The 23733-nt window shown below is 55.1% G+C and overlaps 2 protein-coding genes across 2 annotated transcripts; both read left to right on the plus strand.

Annotated features, from left to right (window-relative positions):
* The first annotated feature begins 21 nt into the window (after nucleotides 1-21).
* GBA2 (glucosylceramidase beta 2) lies at nucleotides 22-13952 on the plus strand. The gene is made up of 17 exons (XM_005496500.4): nucleotides 22-255; nucleotides 4000-4091; nucleotides 4299-4414; nucleotides 4515-4733; nucleotides 5386-5625; nucleotides 5962-6064; nucleotides 7338-7491; nucleotides 7770-7895; nucleotides 7998-8182; nucleotides 8518-8622; nucleotides 9262-9369; nucleotides 9850-10001; nucleotides 10153-10259; nucleotides 10403-10545; nucleotides 10877-10992; nucleotides 12772-12963; nucleotides 13051-13952. Exons 1-17 carry the CDS (start codon nucleotides 68-70, stop codon nucleotides 13264-13266), a joined length of 2562 nt encoding a protein of 853 aa, XP_005496557.2. The 5' UTR covers nucleotides 22-67; the 3' UTR covers nucleotides 13267-13952.
* A 3504-nt stretch (nucleotides 13953-17456) lies between these two features.
* LOC113460671 (avidin-like) lies at nucleotides 17457-19601 on the plus strand. The gene is made up of 4 exons (XM_074532868.1): nucleotides 17457-17621; nucleotides 17726-17933; nucleotides 18297-18417; nucleotides 19438-19601. Exons 1-4 carry the CDS (start codon nucleotides 17547-17549, stop codon nucleotides 19481-19483), a joined length of 450 nt encoding a protein of 149 aa, XP_074388969.1. The 5' UTR covers nucleotides 17457-17546; the 3' UTR covers nucleotides 19484-19601.
* The last annotated feature ends 4132 nt before the right edge of the window (nucleotides 19602-23733 follow it).

Below are 23733 nucleotides of genomic sequence, written 5' to 3' on the forward strand. Positions count from 1 at the left end.
CCCGGGGGCGCGGGCGGGGCGGGGCGGGGCGGTGAAGAAGAGGGCGCGCACGGGGCGGGGGGCGGCGATGGCGGCGGCGGAGACGGTGGAGTGGCCGCTGATGCGGCGCTACGAGGGGGCAGCGCAGGGCCGCGGCGTGGCGGCGGACGGCTGGCGCGTCTGCCTGGCGCACAGCTTCGAGGAGCTGCGGCAGCCCTATGGCGCCGGGGACGTGCCGCTCCGCGATGTCCTGCGGCACGTCGGCCTCGGCTTGCGGTACGGCGGGGGATGGAGGGGGCCGGGAACGCACCGGGACGAGGGAGGGCGTCCCGCGAGGGGACACGGCGTTGTGCTGGAGCCGCTCGGTGCCGCGGGGGCCTCGCCCCGGGCAGGCGCCGGAGATGTCCCGGTGTACGGAGAGGCAGAGTCCGGCGGATCACGGAAGGCCCCGGGCTGGCGGGAGCCGCCCTCCTCCTGCCCCGAGGCGCCGGCACTCTCCAGCCTTCCTGGCGCCGGCGCCGGGAGCAATTGGTGCTGAAGGGGCAGCGCCCAGCCATTGGGCTCCTCAGAAAGGGGGGAGCTGGGAGGATTGGGGACATCGTTTGGGAATGGGGACGCCCAATTCCCACCCCTGGGGCTCATCGCTGCCGCATCCTCCCCGGCACAGTCCCCTTTGCTGGCAGCTGGAGGTTAAACTGTGGCCATCTGGGAGGGGTTTGGAACGCTGTGTGCCGTGGCAGGTTCGGGAGCGGGGCACCTCTCCGGGCTTTGCGTCGGGGTGAGCGGGAGGTAACGACGGGGAGCACGCCTGGAAAGCCAGAGTGTCGTTTTAGTCTTTAACGCCGGAGTCCGGGTGCTGGCAGTGTTTGTGCCCCCGCCAGGCTGAACGCGGGGACCTGCCACGGCATCGCTTATTTCCTTGTGCTGGATTTATGACTCCTGCCTCCATTTTCTGCTGGTGTCCTTGGAGGCTGCTACTTGCCAAGCTGGTTCCTGCAAAGCTGGATGAAAAGGCAGATTCTGGATTGCTTTGGGGTGCATAGCCTGCTGGTCTGACCTGAGACGCCCCGGTGTGAGCCTGGGCACCCAGGAAGGAGGGCATGGGTCATGCACTGGAGATAAATAAAGGCTGCTAGAAAAGCTGCTGCAGCAGATTGGGATGAGCTGAGCATGTGGGAAAGCGTGAAGTTCTGGTGGGGTGAGCAGGGAGGAGAGGTGATCCTGGCCTTGTTCGCATTGAAGTCTGGAAGAGCCTTGTATCAGTCCTAGGAAAAAAGCAAGAAGATTGAAGTCAAACTACTGCCTCTTCTGTTCAAGTTTAGGAGGTAATTTGGTTGTTTTCTAAAAGTACTTTTGCCATGGCAAGAGCTTCCTCGTGAGGAGATTCCATCCACAAGAGCAGAGGAGACAACCTGCGTGGTTTTGATTTAAACCCCAAGGCCAATGTTGTTGGCTGAAAGGGCAGCCCATTCAGGAATGTGAGGATATATGGGAAGCTGCATGCTCCAGGCATCAGTGGGCATCTCAGCATCTGCCTGGCTGGGGTAGCCAGCTCAAGGAAACCTGGGTGCTGGTGCTGCAAGAGAAACCTGGAGTTCAGTTCTGTGTCATGGTACAGGGATCTGTGAAGCCCTGCAGATTGGCCTGCCCTTTCCTGAGTGACTCCTGTGCCAGGGATGTTCTCAAAACTTGTCATGGCTTGGTGCACTGAGTGCAAAGTCACCTGGTGCAGGTGCTTGTAGCCACTGGGAGCACCTTGGCGTCACTGCTTGGGCTCAGGAGGTCCAGAGAAGCTCAGCAGAGGAGCCACAGCATCCTGGGTTGACGCTGTTGCGCTGAATTAAACATGATGAAGGGTGCCCTCTTCTGCAGCACCAGTGCTAGGTGCAGGTGACGTGGCTGGGGATGTGGACAGCCCTGATGCAGGATTTTTTTGTTAATCAGGGCTTGTCAGGGGACATGTGTCTGAAAAGAAAGGGCTGTGCAGAGGGCTCAGCTGGGGCTGGTGAGGCATGAGAAGAGCTGCAGGTAGGTTTCCACAGAGGTGGCTCATGTGTCCCGAGAGGGGTCACGCCATGAATCCAGATCAGCTGGGTGATGTTCAGCTAGGTTTTAACTCCTCTGCCAATTTGAAGGAGAAGAAATGCCCTCCAGCCCTGGCAGGGCTTTTGGTGCTACAGAACACAAAATCTTTCTCCTTGTTATTCTTCAGCCCTGGCAGAGCTGTTAATAGCCAGCAATTGGGCATTGACCACTGGGCTTCTCCTCCTGGCTTGTGTGATTTTGGGAGAAGCTGGCAGGAGAAGAGTTTGCATATTGAGATGATAAAATGACTTTGGCAGTGGCAATAAATCCCAAAGCTTTTCTACTGTGTTCTCCTGTAAAAACTGCTTCCTGAAACCCATCTCCTGCCTCCTTTCCAAAGAAGTCAGGATGCCCTGCTAGGCTATGCTGCAGCCACTTTGCCTGGGCACCTTATTTCCTGTTGCCAGAAGCCTGCTGGGGAAGCAGCTGGGTTGGTTCCTGACGCTGGGTTGAAAAAGAATAATAATCATTTCCTTGAGAGAGAGAGCACTGCCAAAACCTCGCCTTGGCGGGGTAAGGCTGGGACTGTCCTGTCTGGAGAAGAGCAGTTGCAGCAGATACAGCTGGAAGATAGTGGCAGGCCCTGGTTCAGGGCAGTCAAGCAGGACAGGCTGGTTCTCATCATGCCCTGAACCCCTGTAAGCAAAACATCCACAGACAGTCAAACACAAAGCTGCGTCTGTAGGAGTGGAAAGCAGGCTGCAGCTAGGTCCTGTGCGATTGCAGCCTGGAAAATCTCACCCTGAGAGGGATTTGGGGACCTTAGATACTGTTGAATAAAGGTGAATGCCCAATGAGCAGCCAAAAAGTCAACTGTGGGTTGTTTCAGTTTGGGAAGGGTAGTAGAGGTGTCATGGGAGAGCCTCTCCCCCTTGCTCCTGGGTGTGCATGTCCCCAGGGAATTATTGCTCATTGCCCATTGCTTGTGCTCTGCAGCCTGTGCAACCGGGGGCAGGACAGGCTGTGTGCTCCTGGCTGGGCTGGTTTTCTGCTTAGCAATATGGAATGGACGTCTGCAGGTAGCTCTGGGACACTGCTCATGGTGGGGGCTCCTGTGTGTCCCCTGCCCACCTGGCACCCAGAGCCATGGAGCTGCCAGCTAGGTCTTACCTGACTGCTTGCTGGGCAAGGTTCAGCAGCTTCTGGTCTGGCAGCTGGTTTCCATGTGCTAATTGTGATTGTACAGGAGGCTTAACTTGGGGCAGTTTATTAGCCAAAGCCAGTACTTTACAAGCATTGACTCGGACCCCAGCCCTGCTCCTCTTGCCTGCAGTGGTGCTGGCACACCCAGCTGCAAGTGTGCCCCTGTTTGGGTGTCTTGATTCCCAGACCTTTGGGTGAGAAATTATCTGATGGGCAGTGCTGGTCTGTGCAGCTGGTGTGTGGATGGAGGCCAGTCCCCAGGATCCTGCCAGCTGCAGACAGCAACCATCACCACTTCCAGGGCAGGGCTGCCCTGTGCCCTCTGCCCCTGATGAAGTGGTAATATGTGGCAATGGAGTGGAGGTAGAAGAGCAAGGCTCGTATCCCTGGGGCAGTGTGTGTCTCCTCTGGGCTTGCACCTCTACTTGCAGGCCTTCCTTAGCAGGACACTGTACCAGGCATGGGGGTGGTGGTGGCCCTGGTGTGCATTCCCACTTCTCCATGAACATCTGGGAAAGCCTGTGCTACATGAGCTGGGAGTCCTGCTCTTGAGTTGCCCTTGCAGTCATTCCTGAGCTGTGTGAACTCTGCCCGCTTGTGCTTGCTGAGTAATGCATGCTGCAGATGGGTGATAGAGCCTTATCACCCCTTGTGCCCCATGCATGGGGCACAGGTTCCCCTTGTACACCTCTGAAAGGAGGGAAAGCTCAACTTGTGCTCATCCTGCCTGGTGACAATGAAGGGATAGTGTTGCCTGCTCCTCACTTCTTCAATACTCTCTTTCCCTCGCAGGTACTTCAGGTGGTGGGTCAAGAAGACCCGGATAGAGAAGAAAAAGGCCTTCATTGACCTCTTGTGTGCTGTTCCTCTGCAGCAGATCTATGGTCAGCCTCCATCCACTCTGGGCACTGGGGTGGGCAGGGGTTCACACGGGGCAGTTAGGGTGCTAGATGGAATGAGTGAATCAAGGAGCTTTTGCGATTTGGGCAATACTGAGTGGCTCTGCCCTGCAGAGATGCAGGGGGAGAGTTCTTGAGCCAAGTGCCACCTGGGGGAGGAATGGGGTTGCTAACTCTTGGTGTCTTTGCCAGGGTGCCCGCTGGGCGGGATCGGGGGAGGCACCATCACCCGTGGCTGGCGGGGAGAGTTCTGCCGCTGGCAGCTGAACCCTGGCCTTTACCACTATGAAACGGTCATTGCCAACCAGGTATGGTGTGTGAGGGGAGTGACAGTCACTTCAACAGCCTGGGTTTGGGACATCTGCCACGGGGCTCCTCTCACCCCTGCATTACTCTCCTCCTCCACAGTTCACAGTGTGCCTGCGGTGCAAGGGGCAGACCATTTACCAGCAGGTCTTGTCCGTGGAGAGACCCAGCAGCCTGCAGGGCTGGAACTGGGGCTACTGCGGCCACTACGCCTTTTACCACGCCCTGTACCCCCGTGCCTGGTTCGTCTATGAGCTGCCGGGACAGCAGGTGGTGCTCACCTGCCGACAGGTCTCACCCGTCATCCCCCATGACTATAAGGTAAGGTGAGGACGGCATCCCCGAGGGCAGAGCTGCTTGTTAGCACCTTTCCCAGCGTTTCCCTGCTCCCGAGGGCAGAGCTCCTTGCTTGCCGCTTTCCCAGCATTTCCCCGCTCCCGAGGGTGGAGCTCCTTGCTCGCCGCTTTCCCTGAGTTTCCCCACGGCCGCTCTCAGCAGCTCTGCGGGCGGGGGCAGCCCTGCAGCCGTGCCAGAGCTCGGCACTGCAGCAAGGGATGGCTCAGCACTGCCCGTGCCGGCTGCCAGCCCCAGGCCAGGGTGGCAGCTGTGCTGGGACACGTCTGACCTTCCTCTTACCCCGGCATTGCAGCAGCACGTGAGCCTGGATCAGCCTGCCCAGCAGGTGAGTGTGAGATGCCAGGCTCAGCCCTAAAGGCCTCTTTCTGTCCCTCTGCTGCCCGGCGTGCTGCTTGCCAGCCCAGGGCTGCTCCTCTTTGCAATTTTGTCTTGCCTGCCTCCCAAATTCCGCAGCTCCTGCTGCTGCTCCTCTGCTTGGCAAGAGACTCCAAGTCCAAGTTATCATTGCCGGTGCTCTTGCTGCCGCTGCAAGTGGTGTCCCCAGCAGGGGAAAGGGTGCTAGGGAAGCTGCCTGTGGAGCAGCAGCCCTGGAGACAGCATTGTGCGTCTCTGCCAGGACTCCAGCTTGCCAGTGGGAGTGTTCATCTGGGAGGTGGAGAACGGCAGGGATGAGGACGTGGAGGTGTCCATCATGTTCAGCCTGCAGAACGGCCCGGGAGCGAAGGAGGCCGCGAGCGGCGGGCACTGGAACGAGCCCTTCACCTTCCACAAGGATGGCCAGCGCGTTGCTGGGGTCCTGCTGCACCACTGCCCGCCCGTGAACCCCTTCACCCTGGCCATCTCTGCCCGGGAAAAGGTAAAGGGCTGGCCCTGCTGCTGGGGCTCCTGCTGGGGAGCTTGTGCAGCGTGCCGGGGAGTTGCCTGCAGGCAGCTGGCAGAGGATGGCAGTGCAAGGGCTTGGGGTTGGCAGCAGTCCTCAAGGCTTGCCTGACACCAGGAAAGGGGACATGACTTCTCTGAGGGCACCCTCTTTGGGGATGGTGTCAGGAGAGCGTCTGAAGCAACAAGTTGAGAGTTGCTGTGCAGCCCATGAGAAGTGAGTGTCATGTCCTGCTGGTGGTACTGGGGAGGGGTGAGCATGAATGTTCTCCTCCAAAGGAGCAGCCCCTGATGATGCTCTTCCCTTGTTCAGGCTGGCACTGGAGTCACCCATGTGACGGCATTCAATCCCATGGGATTGGGTAGAGAGGTGTGGCAGGACCTCCTGCAGGATGGCAGGCTGGATTCACCCCCTGGTGAGTGCCTCCCTCCTCTGTGGGACAGGTGCAGGGGAGCCGGACAAGTGGGTGGCCGTGCTGCTTGTAGGCACCCAAGCCAGGGCAGAGCTCTTTCCTCCAGCCTCCTTGGCTCTTCAGAATCTCCCCAGGATGCTGTGGCTTGTTCCCAAATTTAGGCTGTATCCAAACTTCCTATTGCTTGTCCTTGCTGTGGTTCTCCAAAAGTTGTTCATTCCACCTTGGGGCTGTTCTTGGGTATTGCTTACACGTGCCAGTATCTCATTATTCTGTGTGTGGTTGCACACTGAATTGAGATTTCTGCTAGGAAGCCAGCGTGCTGCCCAGCCCCCTTCCCTTCATATCCTGTTTCCAGATAAATGAGCTGTGTCTTGTCAGAATTGTTACTGCCAGTGTTTAACAGTGCTTGGGGTTTAATGCTGCAGTCACTGTCTGTCCTCTTCCTACTGTAACAGTTCTCTGAACGTCTCTGTTATTCTTCTGATCATTCTGCATCCATCCTCAGGTCTCTGCTCACTCCCTTGGGAGGAGCCTTGAAGCAGGGTGGCATCTCCAGCCTTTGGTACTCACCTGCTATTGCCATAAAAGGTGACCATTTCCCTAATGTCTGTCAGTTTTTAAACAAGGATGATGCCGACAAACTAGTGATGCTAGGTCATTGCAAGTTTTCTTGAGGCTTAAATTATGTCACTGAGTCGTTTACTATGTAATTTTTTCCAGAAAAAAAAGCTTCCTGCCTAGATGCACTCAGAGCTCTCCAGGCTATTGAGATGTGGTTTTTCTTCATGCATGCCAGACATTATCATAGTCAGGATCTGTGCTTATGTTGCTCTAATGAGTTTACCTTGTACACATGTCAGAACCAGCATATAATTATCCAGCCACCTAAGGGCTTTTCTTAAATACCAGGGTGGCTCAAACGCCCTGCGAAAAGCTGGAAACAATGACTGTCCCTAGAAAGTCACAGTGTCTCTGACTGCAGTGCAGATACAGAGTCATGGGATACTCTGTAGCTTCCATTCATGCCTGGTGGCTTTTCCTGCCTGTTCTGTTCCTGTTCTTGGATGACTGAATCCTTTTAACCACTCCTCCCATGGAAGTGTTTTTTTTCCCTGCGGCAACATCATCCCTTAAAACCCTAGGCTGTACCTCCCAGGTTATACAGGAGCTTTGGTTTGCCCACTCTCATCTCCCTCAAGGTGTGTGTCAACTTCAGTTACCCTCCCTTTGGTCTTCCGTGGTTGCTTAAGAATATCTTAATTTTTCCTGGCAGGTAAAAGCAGGCCGACAGAGAAGGGAGAGGTGACAGCAGCAGCAGTGTGTGCCAGCTGTAGTGTGCCTGCCCATGGGCACAAGACGCTGGAGTTAGCCCTGGCTTGGGACATGCCCTGTGTTCACTTTGGCTCCAAGGAGAAGCTGCACCTCAGGTAGGTGGGTTCTCTCCACTGGTGTTTGGCTCATGCCCCCAGAGCCCTGTTTTCCCTCCTCCCTCACTTGTGTGCTATGAGGGGACCTTTTGCCACCCACACCTGGCGGCTGTGGCCTCGTCACCTCAGGGAGAGGAGCCTGTGTCCAGCTCTGCTCCCAGTGTCCCTGCAGTAGCAGCTGAGTTCTGCTGTTCTCTTCAGTCCAGTGTCCCTCTGTGGTGTCCGTGGGGGTTTCCCAGGTGGAGCCCATGGGTGCTGACCAAACCCTCCCTTGGCAGGCGGTACACCCGGTTTTTTGGCGGCGACGGTGATGCTGCTCCTGCCCTGTCCCACTACGCCCTGACACACTATGAAGAGTGGGAGAGGAAGATCGAAGCATGGCAGAATCCCATCCTGGAGGACAGGTAGGGCAGATGGGACCACCTTCCCCGTGGCCTCCTGGGCCTGGCTGCCACAGGAGCATCACCACCTCGGCCTCTGAGGCTGAGCTTCCCTCTTTCCCACAGCCAGCTGCCTCCCTGGTACAAGTCAGCCCTGTTTAATGAGCTCTACTTCTTGACGGATGGAGGGACCATCTGGATGGAGGTGCCCCCTGATTGCTGTGCCGAGGAGCTGCAGGGGCCGGCAGGGGCGGGGCTGTCCCACCTCCTTCCAGTCCTGCGGGAGTACGGAAGGTTTGCTTATTTGGAAGGTAACTCACAAGGATGTGAGGCATTCTCCAGCCTCAAGCCCTCCCATTACTGTAGCCATGTGTTTTGAACCTGCCATGGGGATGTTTTTCACACTCCAGTGGGTAGGGGGCAGTGCTATTCCCAGGAAAAGCCCTTTCAGCCCTGATGGATAGGCATGGAGTGTTCCCCACGTGCCTGGTGCTCTGTGTAGAGAATGAAACCCTCTTGGAATGGGAGCCCCTGCCTGTGCTGGGAAAGATGCCCCTGTCCAGGGGCCCATGGAGGGAGGAGCTTTGCCCCTTGTCCCCTGCCCATGGCAGTCTCCTTTCCCTCACCACTTGCCCTGTCCTGCCAGGCCAGGAGTACCGGATGTACAACACCTACGATGTCCATTTCTACGCCTCCTTCGCTCTCATCATGCTGTGGCCCAAGCTGCAGATCAGCCTGCAGTATGACATTGGTGAGTGTCCCCAGAGCCCTGCCTTGCTGCCTGCTCAGGCCTTCACCTGGGGAAGAGACAGAGCCTTGGGTACAGCTGCTGCTGCAGAGATGTGTGCTTTGGAGCCAGCATCCCCCTGCAGCCGCTCTGCTGTGCCCATCACTTGCAGCCCTGGAATGTTGCTGCTCCAGCAGCTCTGTGCCCAGCACTGGGGATGCCTTCTTGCCATGCTGGGGGTGGCCAGTTGGTTCTGCCTGCCCTGGGGGCGCCCCTGGTCTTTCCAGCTCTGTCCTTGCCTCTTGCAGAGCAGACATGGAGCTGTTTGCAGACCCCCAGTGCTCTGGCTGTTTGGTGGCTGCTTGGTGGTGGCCTAAGTAGGGGTGTGGAGCACAGCCCTTTGCTGGGCTCTGGTAGGGCTGAGCCCACTGGATGCCCTTCCCAGCCTTCCCTTTATGGGGTAGTGACAGTTGCGTGTTCCCTGCTGAGTGGGGGATGGAGAGCAGCCTGTCCCCTCAGCCCTTTGCAGAGGGCTGTGATCTTGGAGCTCCAAAGGGCAGCCTGGCATGCTGGTGCTGGCGGCTATGCGTGTGCTTATGCTTGGACCTTTCTGCAGCCATTTCTGCTGCCCTTCTTACTTGTCGTGCTTTGTGTCCTCTGCAGCTGTCACTGTGGTGAACGAGGATGTCCAGCCCCGGCAGTACCTGATGTGTGGTCAGACAGCCCAGGTGAAAATGAAAAATGTGGTGCCACATGACATTGGAGACCCAGGTGAGGGGTCTGTTGGGCCTGTGGGGGAGCAGAGGGGGTGCCAAGCTGTCAGAAATGGGTATGGTGCATGAAATACACTGTTTTTTGTGGTCAAGCATTGGAACTGGCTGCCTGGGAAGTTGTGGTGCCACCATCTGTGGTGTATTTAAAAGTGTAGATGTGGCACTTAGAGATGTGGTTCAGTGGTGGACTTAGCAGTGCTGAGAAGTCTTTTCCAACTTAAATGATTGTGTGATTCTGTATTTTCTGGGAATGGAAAGCTGGATGGTGTGGGGTGGTGATGAAGACCGTGCTGCATGGATCTTTTACAAGGGAGATGGAGGGAAGTAGCAGGAAGGTTGTTCTCGCTAGAGATGGCACAGGGTACAACAAATTATTTCAGTGCTGTTTGACCACAGCATCCTTGGGTCCTTGCTCCTGTGTTGGAGGAGGGATGTTTGTTGCTTGCTGTCCTGCTGCATCTGGTCTGTCCTGGCTTAGGTGACGAGCCATGGCAGCGTGTCAATGCCTACCTGATGCACGACACTGCTGACTGGAAGGACCTCAACCTCAAGTTTGTGCTGCAGGTGTACCGTGACTACTACCTGACCCATGACTCCCTGTACCTGCGGGACATGTGGCCAGTGTGCCAGGTACTGGGACGTCAGACCATAGGCCATCACCATTCCCCACTTCCCACTTCAGGAGCCAAGCCGCTTCCTGAGAGGATGGATGCTCCTGAGCAGAGCGTGAGGAGCTTCCAGGATGTGAGGACTGCGTGACCATGTCCTGCCTCTCCCACAGGCTGTGATGGAGTCGGAGCTGAAGTTTGACACTGATAACGACGGGCTCATTGAAAACGGAGGCTTTGCTGACCAGACGTACGACGCGTGGGTGGTGCACGGAGCCAGGTGAGCAAGAGAGGCAGGTGGGGGTTGGAGAAGGGGGCTGTGGGGAAGGGACATAGCTCAGAGCTGGACCCTTGTATCCCATTTGTCACTGAACCCTTGAGGTGTCCCACATTGCTGATGCTCCTCTTGTTTGCCTCTGGCAGTGCCTACTGCGGCGGATTGTGGCTGGCTGCCGTCTGCGTGATGTGCAAGATGGCAGAGGTGCTTGGGGATACTGAGATCCAGCAGAAATACCTGGGCATCCTGAACAAGGGCAAGGAGGCATTTGAGAGACTGCTCTGGAATGGTGGGTGCTCAGCAGCGGGGAACCACACTCAGCTGGCCATCCGTGTGTCCCTTGGAAGGGAGTGACTCCTCCTTGGATCATGGAGCCTTGTGGGGGATGGGGGAAGGAAGGGGCAATACTTCCCTGCAAGCTGGGGGGAAGGAAGGGAGATGCTGCCCCTCCAAATGGAGGGGAAGGAGCAAGTGTCTAGGAAGGGATAGGTGTGGGAAAGGGAGAAAAGTCTTGTGGAGAAAGCAGCTGTGCTCCTGCCACACAGGGAGGTGTGTAGGGACAGCTCACATGAGCCAGTTTCTTAATCTATTGTTTTAAAAATGTTTCCTGCCTTTTCTAGGAAAATACTACAACTATGATAGCAGTGGAAGTGACACGTCCATCAGCATCATGTCAGACCAATGTGCTGGGCAGTGGTTTCTCGGAGCTTGTGGTCTCGACCAAGGCGAGTTTGAGGTAAGAGAAGAGGCTGCCTGGTGTGGTTGTAGCAAGATGGGACCTGTGGCATGAGGGAAGCAGCAGCAGGGCTGACATGTGTTGGGGGTTACACTTTAGGGCTAGTGTGGCAGGCACCTGCCTGCTCTCACTCTGCACACCATAGTGGAGGCTGTTGTATGGGTGCAGTGGAATCCATCTCAGACCAGAACCCTCTCACGGAGAGGCCATGCAAGCAGGGATGTGTACCTGCAGCTAGCTTTGGCCCCAGTGGGGTTTGCTGTGGGCAAGGTGCTATTTGTTTAAAAATGGTAGAAAAAATTGTATGAAACATTCCATGTTATTTGCTGCCCTAAAAAGTCCAAAATTAATATCAGAGGGGACTATGGCTTATTCCAAGTCCTGAAAGTTGTTGCTCTTCAGTTGCAAGAGGAGAATTGGCTGCAGCCTCCTCAAGTCTGCTGGGATGCTCAGAGCAGCCACTGGTGCTGCAACACCTGAAAGAGAGAGGGGCAGCGCAGAACCATTGGGTTATATATAGCCCATGGGCTCTTGTCACAGCAAAGCTTTCTGCTGGCCATGAGGCCAAGGCCTCAGCTGAGTGAAGGGAAGAGTGGCTTTGTCTTTGGGAGGGTGACAAACCACTTCACTGTGTGCTGGGAATTCAGAGGGGAGCTTCAGGTGACTTTGGCTGCTCATTCCCCCTCCTGTGTTTAATCCAGTGTGGGGCTGGGGCTGTGCCTGGGGCTCCAGGCAGGGTCTGGCCCAGCCCTCCTGCAGTAAATCCCTCCTGCAGTTCCTTTTGGGGAGGAAACAGTGGATGTGGTGCAGTCCAGAATGTGGCCTGCCTTTCCCCAGCCTCAGCCTTGTGCTGCTGAAGGTGGCACTTGTCCTTTCTCTCTGGTGAGCTCTGAGCTGACTGCAGGTGGGACTGGTGAATTGCTCTTCTCCGTTACTATGACATTTTATGGATTTTTTCCATGCATTTTGCTCCATTGCCTAGCTGGCATCACTCCTGTCTGTGAGCTCATTGATGTGGCCTTGGTGGGTGCACAAGTCAGCAGTGAACAAGTCAGAAAAGTACAAGTAAGAACTGCCTGTGATCCAGTGTGATCCAGTCCTGAAGAGAGTATGCCCAAAAGGTTCTGCCAGAGAAGGGCACTCCAGCCCTTCACTGATTCCCACAGCACCCCCTTGGCTGATCTCCAGAGCCACACTGAGGAAAAATATCTGCAGGGATGCTTGGCTTGAGCATAGAGAGGAGGGATTTGCTGCTTTTGCTTTGGACTGCCCAGCCTTCCCTGGCAAGGTTCTGCCTGGTGTTATCCCAGCCTCTGCTTCCCCTGGCTCTGGTGTCACCAGACTGGCAATAAGTGTCTGGCATGTCCCTGTGCTGTGCTGATGAGCCCCATGGCTCTTATCTCTCTTGCAAGTGACAGCAATAAAGCAGATGTGGTTGGCCAGGCCCCCAGAGCAAACCCACAAGCAATCGGGAAGGGGCTTGGCCCGTGATTGTGGGTGAGAAGCTGTTTCTGGAGATCAGCTCGTTAGATGAACTGTCAACGTCCTCTTGAGCAACGTGGAATGTGGTTCAGCATGTCTCTGTAAAGTATTTTGGGGGCTTTTTAAACCTTTCGAAGAAAGAGACATTTCACTTCCTCCTGTCATTGTTTGAGGTAGGCATTTGTGTCTGTTGACCCAGCGGGCTGTGTTGCCCTTTTCCTCACGGGAATTTCAGTCCCGCTCCAGCCCCAGCCTGAGGGGTTCACATGAGCACCAAGCCCGTCTCTGTCCGCCCAGGTTTTCCCCAAGAGCCACGTCCTCAGCGCGCTCAAGACCATCTTTGAGAAGAACGTGCTGGGCTTCGCGGGCGGCACCATGGGCGCCGTGAACGGCATGAGGCCTGACGGCGTGCCCGACACCTCCAGCGTGCAGTCCAACGAGGTCTGGGTCGGCGTGGTCTACTCCCTGGCTGCCACCATGATCCAGGAGGTGAGGAGGGAGGATGCTGCTGCTGCTGCTGTGCTCACCAGGGTGTGCTCCATGGGCGTGCTGATGGTGCTGTTCCCTCTCGTGCAGGGCATGGTGGAGGAAGGCTTCCGTACGGCGGAGGGCTGCTACCGGACAGTGTGGGAGCGGCTGGGCATGGCTTTCCAGACGCCGGAGGCCTACCGGGAGAAGAAGGTGTACCGCTCGCTGGCCTACATGCGGCCCCTCAGCATCTGGAGCATGCAGCTGGCCCTGGAGCGCCACGCTGGCCGGGCACAGCTCGCCCAGGGCCACAGCCACCCTTGAGCCTCATGGCACTGGGCAGGGCACCAGGGGCTGGGAGGTGCAGATGGCAGGCAGGGACGCTCCCCTCCCTCTCTGTGCTAGTACTCACATTGCTGTTTTCCTTCCCTACCTCCACTGCGTGCCCTTGACCTCAGAGGGCTTCCAGCTGCTGGTGCTGAGCACAAGGGGGGGCCAGAGTTGTGGGGGATGTCTCCTCAGAGCATGGTGGCTTAAGGAGTTGCTGCTGAAGCCTATGCCTCTCCTTCCCCATCACTCAGGGCCCTGAGAGCGTGCAGGCTGCCCAGCCATCCCAAACTGCAGCTGGTACCTTGCCCAGAGGCACAGGAGACCTCTCTCCTGCAGGCATTGGGCTGGGTGAGGTGGGCAGCTGTGCTGCAGGGAAAGAAGAGGGTGTGGGTGAATGTGTGTGTGAGGATATTGGAGTGGTGCACTCAGGCACACGGATGCTGTAGTTGTCCTGGGGTGACGCTGCACATTCTGACGGGCTCTGCCCCAGCAGGGCCTGTGGCAGATACAATCCCCAGGGGAGACCCGGCTCCCTGGACAGTGACAATCTGAGCCCAAGAAGCAGGTCCTGGTCTGGTACCATGGCCCTCTCCCTGCTGGTGCCGGGGGCAGGCAGTGGAGCACATGAAAGGGGATAAATCACTTCAGTTCTTAATAAATCTGTCCAGCTGTCTACTCTCGTTCTTCTTCGGTGTCTTCTTTGGCACAGGACCAAAGTGGAAGAGGGAGCTCTTGCAATTCGCTTTGTCTTCCTGGACTAGGCTGGAGGGCAAGGGGGCAGGGAGGGGACAATCCCAATGCTGTCTGGCTCTTGTGGAGTTTTGCTGAAGGGAGCAAGCATGTCCCTCTTTACCCACTTCTCCACATGTAATAGCAGCAGGTAAGACCAGGAGCTTCTTGCTTGGCTCCTGGCTCTGCCCTGCCTTGCCAGCAGCAGAGGAGAGAGCATTCCTCCTGAGAAGGCCTCTGTGGGCACCAGCTAAGCCACAGGGCTGCAGGCTCTTGACTACACCAAGTCCCTTTGGTGCAGGGCTGCGCACCTTGCCTCCTTCTCCTTCTTTCTCTGCCACTGCAGCCTTTGAAGGCTGTGCATTCCTGGTGTGGGATGGATAGAAAGGAGGGAGCTCCTGTTGTGCCCACAGAAACACAGATCTCCTGGACAGAGAGGCACTGTATCCCTAGGACAGAGAGAGTGACACCCCAGTCCCATTTCTGTATCAGGATGCTGTGCCTGCAGTGGGGGTGAAATAACTTGAACAATTCCCTATTTGCAAATATTTGCAATTCCCTATTTGCAGGGGTGAATGGAGAAAGGAGTGTCATGGTGCTTTTAGTATTGAACAACGCTGAAATAAGTCTGACTCATCAGTCCCTGAAGTTCAACATCCTAAACAGCGATGTGAAGGTCTGATAGAACTGGAAAAGAACCAAGAAAGGAAACCAGCAAGTGCTACTACTGATAATGTATCTAAAGCTGCTGAACTGCCACAGCTGACATCCTGCTGATAACCAAGTCACATTCTACTGTAAAAGCTTGCCCCCAGTTTCTAAGGTCAAGGTCTTCTAAAACCCTCCTTCCCAGAGTGTGTATGGAGATTCCTCCCTTGCATGGGGATACCCCCTTCTTGAGACTGAACCAGAGAGATTTGCCCACAATTACTGGTATGAGAAACTTCAGGGTCTACTTTCTAATTGGCCTAGCTAGCTTTAATATACTGAATTCTGCTTCAAAATACTGCATCACACTATAGAAATTGCTATAGCTTCTAATCTGTAGTAATTCTTACAAAGATATTTTTGTCTAATTATCATAATAAATTATTTGTTTTTATATAAATATATCTGATTTGCCATCCTCAATGCTGTGGTACTATGTTGTAAAAAATTTCTGTTCCACCTGTATAATCCTTTAGACATAATCCATTGAAAAACTTGGGGCTAAGTTGGATCCAGTTCTGCCCAAACTCTTCAGTGGGCAGGATTCTAGAATGCAAGAGAGTGCCTTCTGAACCTTGTGATTCAGCTGGAGGGTTTATTTAATAAACGTTGTCTGAAGCTCCCATTCTGCCTGTGGCACTGTCCCAGACAGTCGCCCCCACAATCCCATGTCCCGCATCCCCTCCATCTCCCCAGGCAGGGCCAGATGCGTGGGCCAGTTCTGCGCCCACTCCAGGGCTCCTCTGGGTGCCACGAAGGACTGGGAGTGCCAGCCAGGGGACTCCCAGCATGGGCAGGGGGTGCTGTCACTGCTGTACCTGGGAGCTGCCGCTGCACAGTGAAGCCAAAGCTGGGGCAGCTCTTGCTTGGCTGCTGGGCTCCTTGCAGGGGTGACAGCAGGATCTGCTTGTTGGTGGCTGCTGCTGCGCTGTGCTAGGAGCCCACGGAGGTCCCAGCTGTGTTCAGGGCCAAAAGGGTCATGTAAGAGCCCAGCTCGTTTCTCCACAGGCCCTGCAGGTGAGCCTGGGGCTTGTGTGGTGGCTCGGTCAGTGCCCAGGCTCAGTCCCACGTTCAGCCTGGCTGAGCAGGGCATGTGTGTCCCATGGCACAGCCCCTCGCCCTGGCAGCTGGGACCAGCGCATGGGCAGCACTCAGGAGAGCAACCCTCAGTCTCTGGGCAGGGCAGCAGAGCTGGAGGTACCCGGTGGAAGGGGGAGGTGACCCACAGCAGCCACAGGAAAGCACACCCAGAGCTGGCAGCCTCCTTGGTCATGGACACTGCACTGTGGCATGGCCCAGCATGGTGGAGGACAGTGCACCCAGAACCTGCAGCCCCTCAGGCAAAACCTTTGTGTGCTGGGGTGGCAGAGCATGGCACAGAGAAAACACACACCATGGGGATGGCACAGCCAGGGCATGCAGCCCCTCGCCCCCCACCCTGCACCTGGGACAGCTCAGCTCAGCACAGCAGGCTCAGCACCGCCAGACTGCCCCAGGGCTGCTCTCACCTCCCTGGATGCAGCACCACGGGCCATGAGCAGGGCCAGGATGAGCAGCAGCAGCAGCAGCCCTGGGTACCCATGGTGCTGGGGGCTGTGTGTGGAGCCCAGACTCTGCTCCTTTTATATCAGAGGGGGCTGAGCCTCCTGCCAAGGGACACCCATGAGATAGGAGAGCCCCAATCCCCCTGGACGGTGATGGAGTCTGGGGGGACACTGAGTGAGCTGGCAGGGAGCACAGCGAGGGCAGCAGGTGAGAAAAGCATTAAAGATACCACAGGCAGAGTGTGGGAGCTTTGAGGACACTACAGGAAACACGTTGGGTCTCTGGGACACCACAGAAAGGGTGGAGGAGTTCTGGGGACACCACAAGAAGGGCTATTATCTCTTTCTGGCCATGGCAGGACTTCTTCATTGCCAAAGTGCATCCTTAATCTTCAATAGCTATCAGGGCTGGCAGATATGAAGTAGCCTCCTCTCCTCTCCTCTCCTCTCCTCTCCTCTCCTCTCCTCTCCTCTCCTCTCCTCTCCTCTCCTCTCCTCTCCTCTCCTCTCCTCTCCTCTCCTCTCCTCTCCTCTCCTCTCCTCTCCTCTCCTCTCCTCTCCTCTCCTCTCCTCTCCTCTCCTCTCCTCTCCTCTCCTCTCCTCTCCTCTCCTCTCCTCTCCTCTCCTCTCCTCTCCTCTCCTCTCCTCTCCTCTCCTCTCCTCTCCTCTCCTCTCCTCTCCTCTCCTCTCCTCTCCTCTCCTCTCCTCTCCTCTCCTCTCCTCTCCTCCCTCCCCTCCCCTCCCCTCCCCTCCCCTCCCCTCCCCTCCCCTCCCCTCCTCTCCTCTCCTCTCCATTCTTCAGCAGATCATTATGCTGCTCCAGTGCTGACATTTGTCACCAAATGCCTTTTTTTGCTCCCAGGGGAGAATTTCAGGGGAGATGAATAATGTCACATGGCCACAGCAAGCTCCCATATGTGGCCCCCCTGCACCCACTGGTATCTTCCCATGTCAGAGCCCACAATAAATGGAGAGGGGCAAAGATGCAAAGAAGCTCTCCCTTGGGGTCACTGAAGGAGGCTGGAGGGGTACTGTGGTACCACAATACTGGAGCATGTCACCCGCCTGTCCACCTGCATTTATCTTGGAACAAAGGCATTCTGGGAAGATCAACTGTCATGAGCCCCTCTGATAGCTGATACATTTGGGGACACCCAGACTGCACAACATCCTGCCCAGAGGCACCACCCACAGCCCATCTGGCAGCAATAAAAAGGAGAAGGAGCAGGAGCATCAGCAGCGATCTGCAAGGAGCACATCCCCAGGTCAATCAGCTGCCTGCCTGCTGCAGAGATGGTGCAAGCAACTCCCTTGCTCCTCATGCTCTTCCTGGCCCTGGGGGCTCACGGCCTCCCCCATATTTGGAGGGTACTGTCAGGGATGGGATGTACAGGGTGGGGTGGGCAGGGGGCTGTGGCTGCAGGCTGTGCTGTGGCACAAGTGCTGAGTTCTTTCAGTTCCTTCCTCTCCAGTGTAAGCTGACTGGGCAATGGCAGAATGACCTGGGCTCCAACATGACCATTTATGAAGTAAATAAAAATGGTGACTTCACTGGCAAGTACTTTACAGCTGTGTCAGCTTCCCCAGAAGAGATCAAGGAATCACCTCTGGTGGGGTTCCAGCAGCTCCCCTATCAGAGCCAGCCCACCTTTGGTTTCACTGTCCATTGGACCTTTACAGGTATTTTGTCTTTTCTAAGCATCGTTGTTGTGTCACCAGACCTCTCCTCTGCCCTCCCTGCCTTCCCCTGCACTATCCCCACTGCTCTCCCTCCCTGCAGCTCCCCCATCCCTGTCCCTGGAGCTCCTCGGTTGCTGCCAGCTCCCAGTGCCAGGCTGCAGGAGGGGCAGCAGGGGCTGGAGCCTGCACTGCCTGCCCATGTCCGTGTGACACCCCAGCCCTGTGAGCCCTCCTGCTGCTTTCCCCATCCCCTTTGTGCTCAGAGGCCGGGAGCAGCAGGGGTCTACTGTCCCCTGTGCTGGAGCAGGCACTGACCTGCCACCTCGGCCACGCTCTCCTCCACCTCCTGTCCTGTCCCCACAGATACCATCACTGTTTTCACGGGCCAGTGCTTTGTGGATAAGGATGGAAAGGAAGTTTTGAAGACCATGTGGCTGCTGAGATTACACTCAGAGGATCTTGCAAACGACTGGAAATCCACCTTGTGAGCTCTCTATCCCTGCCCTGCACACATCCCCTGTGCACTCCTGAGGGGTTGGGGCTGTCACAAATGAGTGGTTTTGGTCATTTAGGAGTCACTCTCGCAGGCATTGGCAAAAGGAGTTTTAATATCTATTTGCAAAAACAGGACTTAGCAAATCTCCATGGCAAGGTTCGCTTGATTGATTTCTGCAGGGGTAAAACGTCGGAAGGAAAAAATGGGTTAGAAACAATGTAGAATGATTTACATGGAGGGAAGAGATGGAGAAGTGAGACCATTAAAATGAATCAGAAATTCAGGAAGGTGCCCTCTGCTTTCTAAACTACTGATGGATCTGAGCTGCAGCTGGTTCTGCTCTCAGTCTCAGAACTGCTCAATGGTTTCTGTCTACAGGTCATGGCTGCACTTAACCATTGACTAATTCAACATTGATAAGGTGATTTGGGAGGGTTTACCGCAGTTATGGCAGTGACTTAATTCTAGATCCAGGCTGGCACTGAGAAGCCTCACTTAGGAATGCTGTGGTCAAGTCATGGGATGATTGACCTTAGTCATCAGTCAGTCTTCATCCTGGATGTAGTGTGAGATGGTAACTACAGGAATTTTTCACAGTTCCAGTAATGATAACACTGTTCCACTTGGGCTGTGATACAGGTAAGTAACTCCAAAAGGCTTTTGGAGTATTGTTTTCCTTGATAAGGCAGCAGAAGGACTTGGTGTGCAAAGTGTATGTGACAAGCTCAAGGGAAGCTTCGCCACTTGAGAGGCATTTCCAAAGCCCAAGGCCTAAGAAGAAATCCTGAGTGGCCCAGGGTGGGGATGAAGAGGGGTGCTCCCAGCCTGTGGTAGTCAGCATTTGGCAGAGCTGCTGCCAGTGTGAAAGTGAGGGAGGAGAGGGTGCTTGTGCACAGCTTCCCTGGTTATCCTGACAAGGTGCAAATGTTTTGGGAGGATACAGGGCTGTGTGGGCATTGGGCCACTCCCATGTCACATCCTTACCTTCCTCTGTCTGTGTCCCGTCAGGGTTGGCTACAACACATTCTGGCGCAAGCCTATTCTCAAGGATTGAAGGCTGGTAGCATTGGAATTCCCAGAGAAGAGACACTGCCAAGTTGTAGCCCATCCTCCAGCTTCAGCATCTCCTTCAGCACCCCCTTCAGCACCTTTATTATCCAAATAAAGCTTTTCTGCAAACACACACTGTCTCCTCTCTTTCACCAATCAGTGCCCCTGTTCCCTTTCCTCAGTAGTGGCCTCTCTTGCCCCTATTCCTGAAGATCATTGTGTGACCCTGTATGGCTTGGGCTCCTCTTTGTCAGCCCACTCATCACATGGAGCTCCTTGGGACCCCAGCTGCTGCAGGCCAGCAGGACCACGCTCAGCCTGGAGTGATGGCCCGTGGCCCATGTCCCACTGGGGGTCTGCAAACAGCTCCAAGTCTGCTCTGCAAGAGGCAAGGACAGAGCTGGGAAGACCAGGGGTGCCCCCAGGGCAGGCAGAACCAGCTGGCCACCCCCAGCATGGCAAGAAGGCATCCCCAGTGCTGGGCACAGAGCTGCTGGAGCAGCAACATTCCAGGGCTGCAAGTGATGGGCACAGCAGAGCGGCTGCAGGAGGATGCTGGCTCCAAGGCACACATCTCTGCAGCAGCAGCAGCAGCTGTGCCCAAGGCTCTGTCTCTTCCCCAGGTGAAGGCCTGAGCAGGCAGCAAGGCAGGGCTCTGGGGACACTCACCAATGTCATACTGCAGGCTGATCTGTAGCTTGGGCCACAGCATGATGAGAGCGAAGGAGGCGTAGAAATGGACATCATAGCGTTGTACATCCGGTACTCCTGGCCTGGCAGGACAGGGCAGGTGGTGAGGGAAAGGAGACTGCCATGGGCAGGGGACAAGGGGCAAAGCTCCTCCCTCCATGGGCCCCTGGACAGGGGCATCTTTCCCAGCACAGGCAGGGGCTCCCATTCCAAGAGGGTTTCATTCTCTACACAGAGCACCAGGCATGTGGGGAACACTCCATGCCCTATCCTTCAGGGCTGAAAGGGCTTTTCCTGGGAATAGCACTGCCCCCTACCCACTGGAGTGTGAAAAACATCACCATGGCAGGTTCAAAACACATGGCTACAGTAATGGGAGGGCTTGAGGCTGGAGAATGCCTCACATCCTTGTGAGTTACCTTCCAAATAAGCAAACCTTCCGTACTCCCACAGGACAGGGAGGAGGTGGGACAGCCCCGCCCCTGCCGGCCCCTGCAGCTCCTCGGCACGGCAATCAGGGGGCACCTCCATCCAGATGGTACCTCCATCCGTCAAGAAGTAGAGCTCATTAAACAGGGCTGACTTGTACCAGGGAGGCAGCTGGCTGTGGGAAAGAGGGAAGCTCAGCCTTGGAGGCCGAGGTGGTGATGCTCCTGTGGCAACCAAGCCCAGGAGGCCACGGGGAAGGTGCTCCCATCTACCCTGCCTGTTCTCCAGGATGGGATTCTGCCACGCTTCGATCTTCCTCTCCCACTCCTCGTAGAGTGTCATGGCATCACTAATTGTCAAGAACAGCCCCAAAGTGGTATGACCAGCTTTTGGAGAACCACAGCAAGGGCAAGTGTTGTCTTGTGGTATTATTCCATTAGACAAGCAATAGGAAGTTTGGATACAGCCTAAATTTGGGAACAAGCCACAGCATCCTGGGGAGATTTTGAAGAGCCAAGGAGGCTGGAGGAAAGAGCTCTGCCCTGGCTTGGGTGCCCACAAGCAGCACGGCCACCCACTTGCCCTGCTCCCCCTGCCCCCGTCCCACGGAGGAGGGAGGCACTCACCAGGGGGTGAATCCAGCCGGCCATCCTGCAGGAGGTCCTGCCGCACCTCTCTACCCAATCCCATAGGATTGAATGCTGTCACATGGGTGACTCCCGTGCCGGCCTGAACAAGGGAAGAGCATCATCAGGGCCTGTTCCTTTGGAGGAGAACATTCATGCTCTCCCCTCCCCAGTACCACCAGCAGGACATGACACTCACTTCTCATGGGCTGCCCAGCAACTCTCAACGCGCTGCCTCAGTGCTGCTGAGAGCGGCCTTGGGGAAACGCTGGGAAAGCAGCGAGCATGGAGCTTTGCCCTCGGGAGTTGGGAAACGCTGGGAAAGGTGCTAACAAGCAGCTCTGCCCTCGGGGATGCCGTCCCCACCTTACCTTATAGTCATGGGGGATGACGGGTGAGACCTGTCGGCAGGTGAGCACCACCTGCTGTCCCGGCAGCTCGTACACGAACCAGGCACGGGGGTAGAGGGCGTGGTAAAAGGCGTAGTGGCCGCAGTAGCCCCAGTTCCAGCCCTGCAGGCTGCTGGGTCTCTCCACGGACAAGACCTGCTGGTAAATGGTCTGCCCCTTGCACCGCAGGCACACTGTGAACTGTGGAGGAGAGGAGCAATGCAGGGGTGAGAGGAGCCCTGTGGCAGATGTCCCAACGGAAATAAACAGTGCAGGAGACTTTTTCTCCTTTTTAATGCCATCATTAAAAATGATCAGCACAAGGCTGGCAGGCTTGATGGATCCGCAGCTTCTCCGTTGTTGTTCCCAGGGTGACTCAGAAGAGGAGGAATGTGCAGCTTTGTTCCTTAAGGGGCAGAGCTGGGGGTCCTGTCCTCACAAGAGCAGTGGCTGTACACCCAGTGTTACAGCTTCTGGGTTTTGCCGTCCTGGGGTCCTGTCTCCAGCTGAGGTCTTGGCTCATCTTGAGGGGCAACAATAGTCCTCAGCATCTCTGCAGGCTCGGTACTTTGTTCTTCATGACCAGACATCACTTTGATCTCTTAATTCTGTTTTGGCTCATTGTTTTTGGGGTCTTTTGGTTAGTTTGATGGGGTGACTTTCCCATGGCATGTGGTTTTGAAGTTATTTTGCATGCCTTCTGATGTCCCCCCACCATGTCCCCTCCTTTCACTGTGAGAAGGGCCATCAGCCTGGCTTTTAGGCAGGACTCTCCAGATACAAAAGGAGCAATTAATGAAAACGACCAGTGATTCCAATAACAAATAAGTAGAACTCCACCTTGGCAGCAACTAGTTTAACTTGTTCCCTCTGCAACCTTTTTTTTAAAAAAATTGGCAGATTTTTTACTTATAACAGTCCCTACTCTTTTTCTTTGATCAAGCCTAAACCTAAGCTCACATCAACTTGCAATTTCAGACTCATGAGCATCATATCTCTTTAATTTATTTGTATTGATTATAAATTTCTTGAGCATTCTGGTAATCATGTTTGTGGGATCTCAGCACCTCAGGACTGAGGTGCCGAGTCACCGAGACCACCCTTGGGGGGCTCGGGAGTCCTGGAATGTTGCCAGAAGTGTCTGGTGGCTGGACTTTGATCCTACACAGGAGACGACACCTGTATGAGGATAGGAGGATTTCACCGGAGTGAATGGTGAAGGGATTAGTTAATTAGAGAGTGAAACACAGGGTTTAGGATTTATGTACAGGGGGGTTTAGAGAAGTAAGATGGAGGAATTGGGGTGTGTCCTGTCCTTCTTCTTCTTCTTCTTCTCCTCCATCTTCTGTGGTGATGGTGGCACTTTGGGATTGGTCATTACTAAAAGTGCACCGGGCAATAAGGGTGAAAGGTATTGGGGAAAAATGATAAATATTGTATACGCAACTTTGGGTATAAAGACAGGTGACCGTCCGAGGGGAGGGGAGGGTGCTCATGGCTGGCTGCTGAGCAGACCTCTGTCGGGCTGAAAGAAAATCTTTTAGATAAACAATTAATAAACACAGAGACCGAAAGAAGAACTGAAGCCTCTTCTCGTCCTTTGATACGCGGGCTGCCCCAAGGCCACCCCGGGCCTTTCCAGGCCCTCCAAACAGCCGAAAACCGGACACATGTTTACTTAACTTTGTTACCTTTCTTGGTTTCTTCAGGTTAAAATTTTTGAGATCTTTAGGTTGGTCTGCCCAACCAATACTACTATTTTAATGAAGCAGGGAAGTAAGCATAGTGAAAAGAGCAATCTTCCAAGTATATACACTGTGAGGAAAGCTACTTTTTCCCATAAATCTTCCTTGAAAATCCATAGGTTATCCCAACAACTGGAATCAAGTGTAGGAGTTTGTTCTTGGTTATTTACATATGCTGTCTTTTTAATTTCCTTTGAGATGTTTCTATTAATAGCATTTTTTATCTCTAATATTGCCTGGAGCCTGATGATTCTGTTTAGCATAGATATCGGGGATCGAACTTTGCCCTTACAATTTTGGATTCTCCCAATTTCTATTGCACTTTTCCTCTTCTGTTGGTTTCTCTTAAATCATTGTATATAGGAACTCATAAAC

The sequence above is a fragment of the Zonotrichia albicollis genome, chromosome Z (assembly GCF_047830755.1).
Source record: "Zonotrichia albicollis isolate bZonAlb1 chromosome Z, bZonAlb1.hap1, whole genome shotgun sequence".
NCBI classification, from domain to species: Eukaryota; Metazoa; Chordata; class Aves; order Passeriformes; family Passerellidae; genus Zonotrichia; species Zonotrichia albicollis.

What these genes read in the sequence shown, in the direction of transcription:
- GBA2 (XM_005496500.4), top strand. Translation starts at nt 68, where the DNA reads ATGGCGGCGGCGGAGACGGTGGAGTGGCCGCTGATGCGGCGCTACGAG. An exon ending in TCCTCTGCAGCAGATCTATG is followed by an intron (nt 4,092 to 4,298) that starts GTCAGCCTCCAT and finishes TGTCTTTGCCAG; the next exon opens with GGTGCCCGCTGGGCGGGATC. An exon ending in CTGCCACCATGATCCAGGAG is followed by an intron (nt 12,964 to 13,050) that starts GTGAGGAGGGAG and finishes CCTCTCGTGCAG; the next exon opens with GGCATGGTGGAGGAAGGCTT.
- LOC113460671 (XM_074532868.1), top strand. Translation starts at nt 17,547, where the DNA reads ATGGTGCAAGCAACTCCCTTGCTCCTCATGCTCTTCCTGGCCCTGGGG. An exon ending in GCCTCCCCCATATTTGGAGG is followed by an intron (nt 17,622 to 17,725) that starts GTACTGTCAGGG and finishes CTTCCTCTCCAG; the next exon opens with TGTAAGCTGACTGGGCAATG. An exon ending in AACGACTGGAAATCCACCTT is followed by an intron (nt 18,418 to 19,437) that starts GTGAGCTCTCTA and finishes GTGTCCCGTCAG; the next exon opens with GGTTGGCTACAACACATTCT.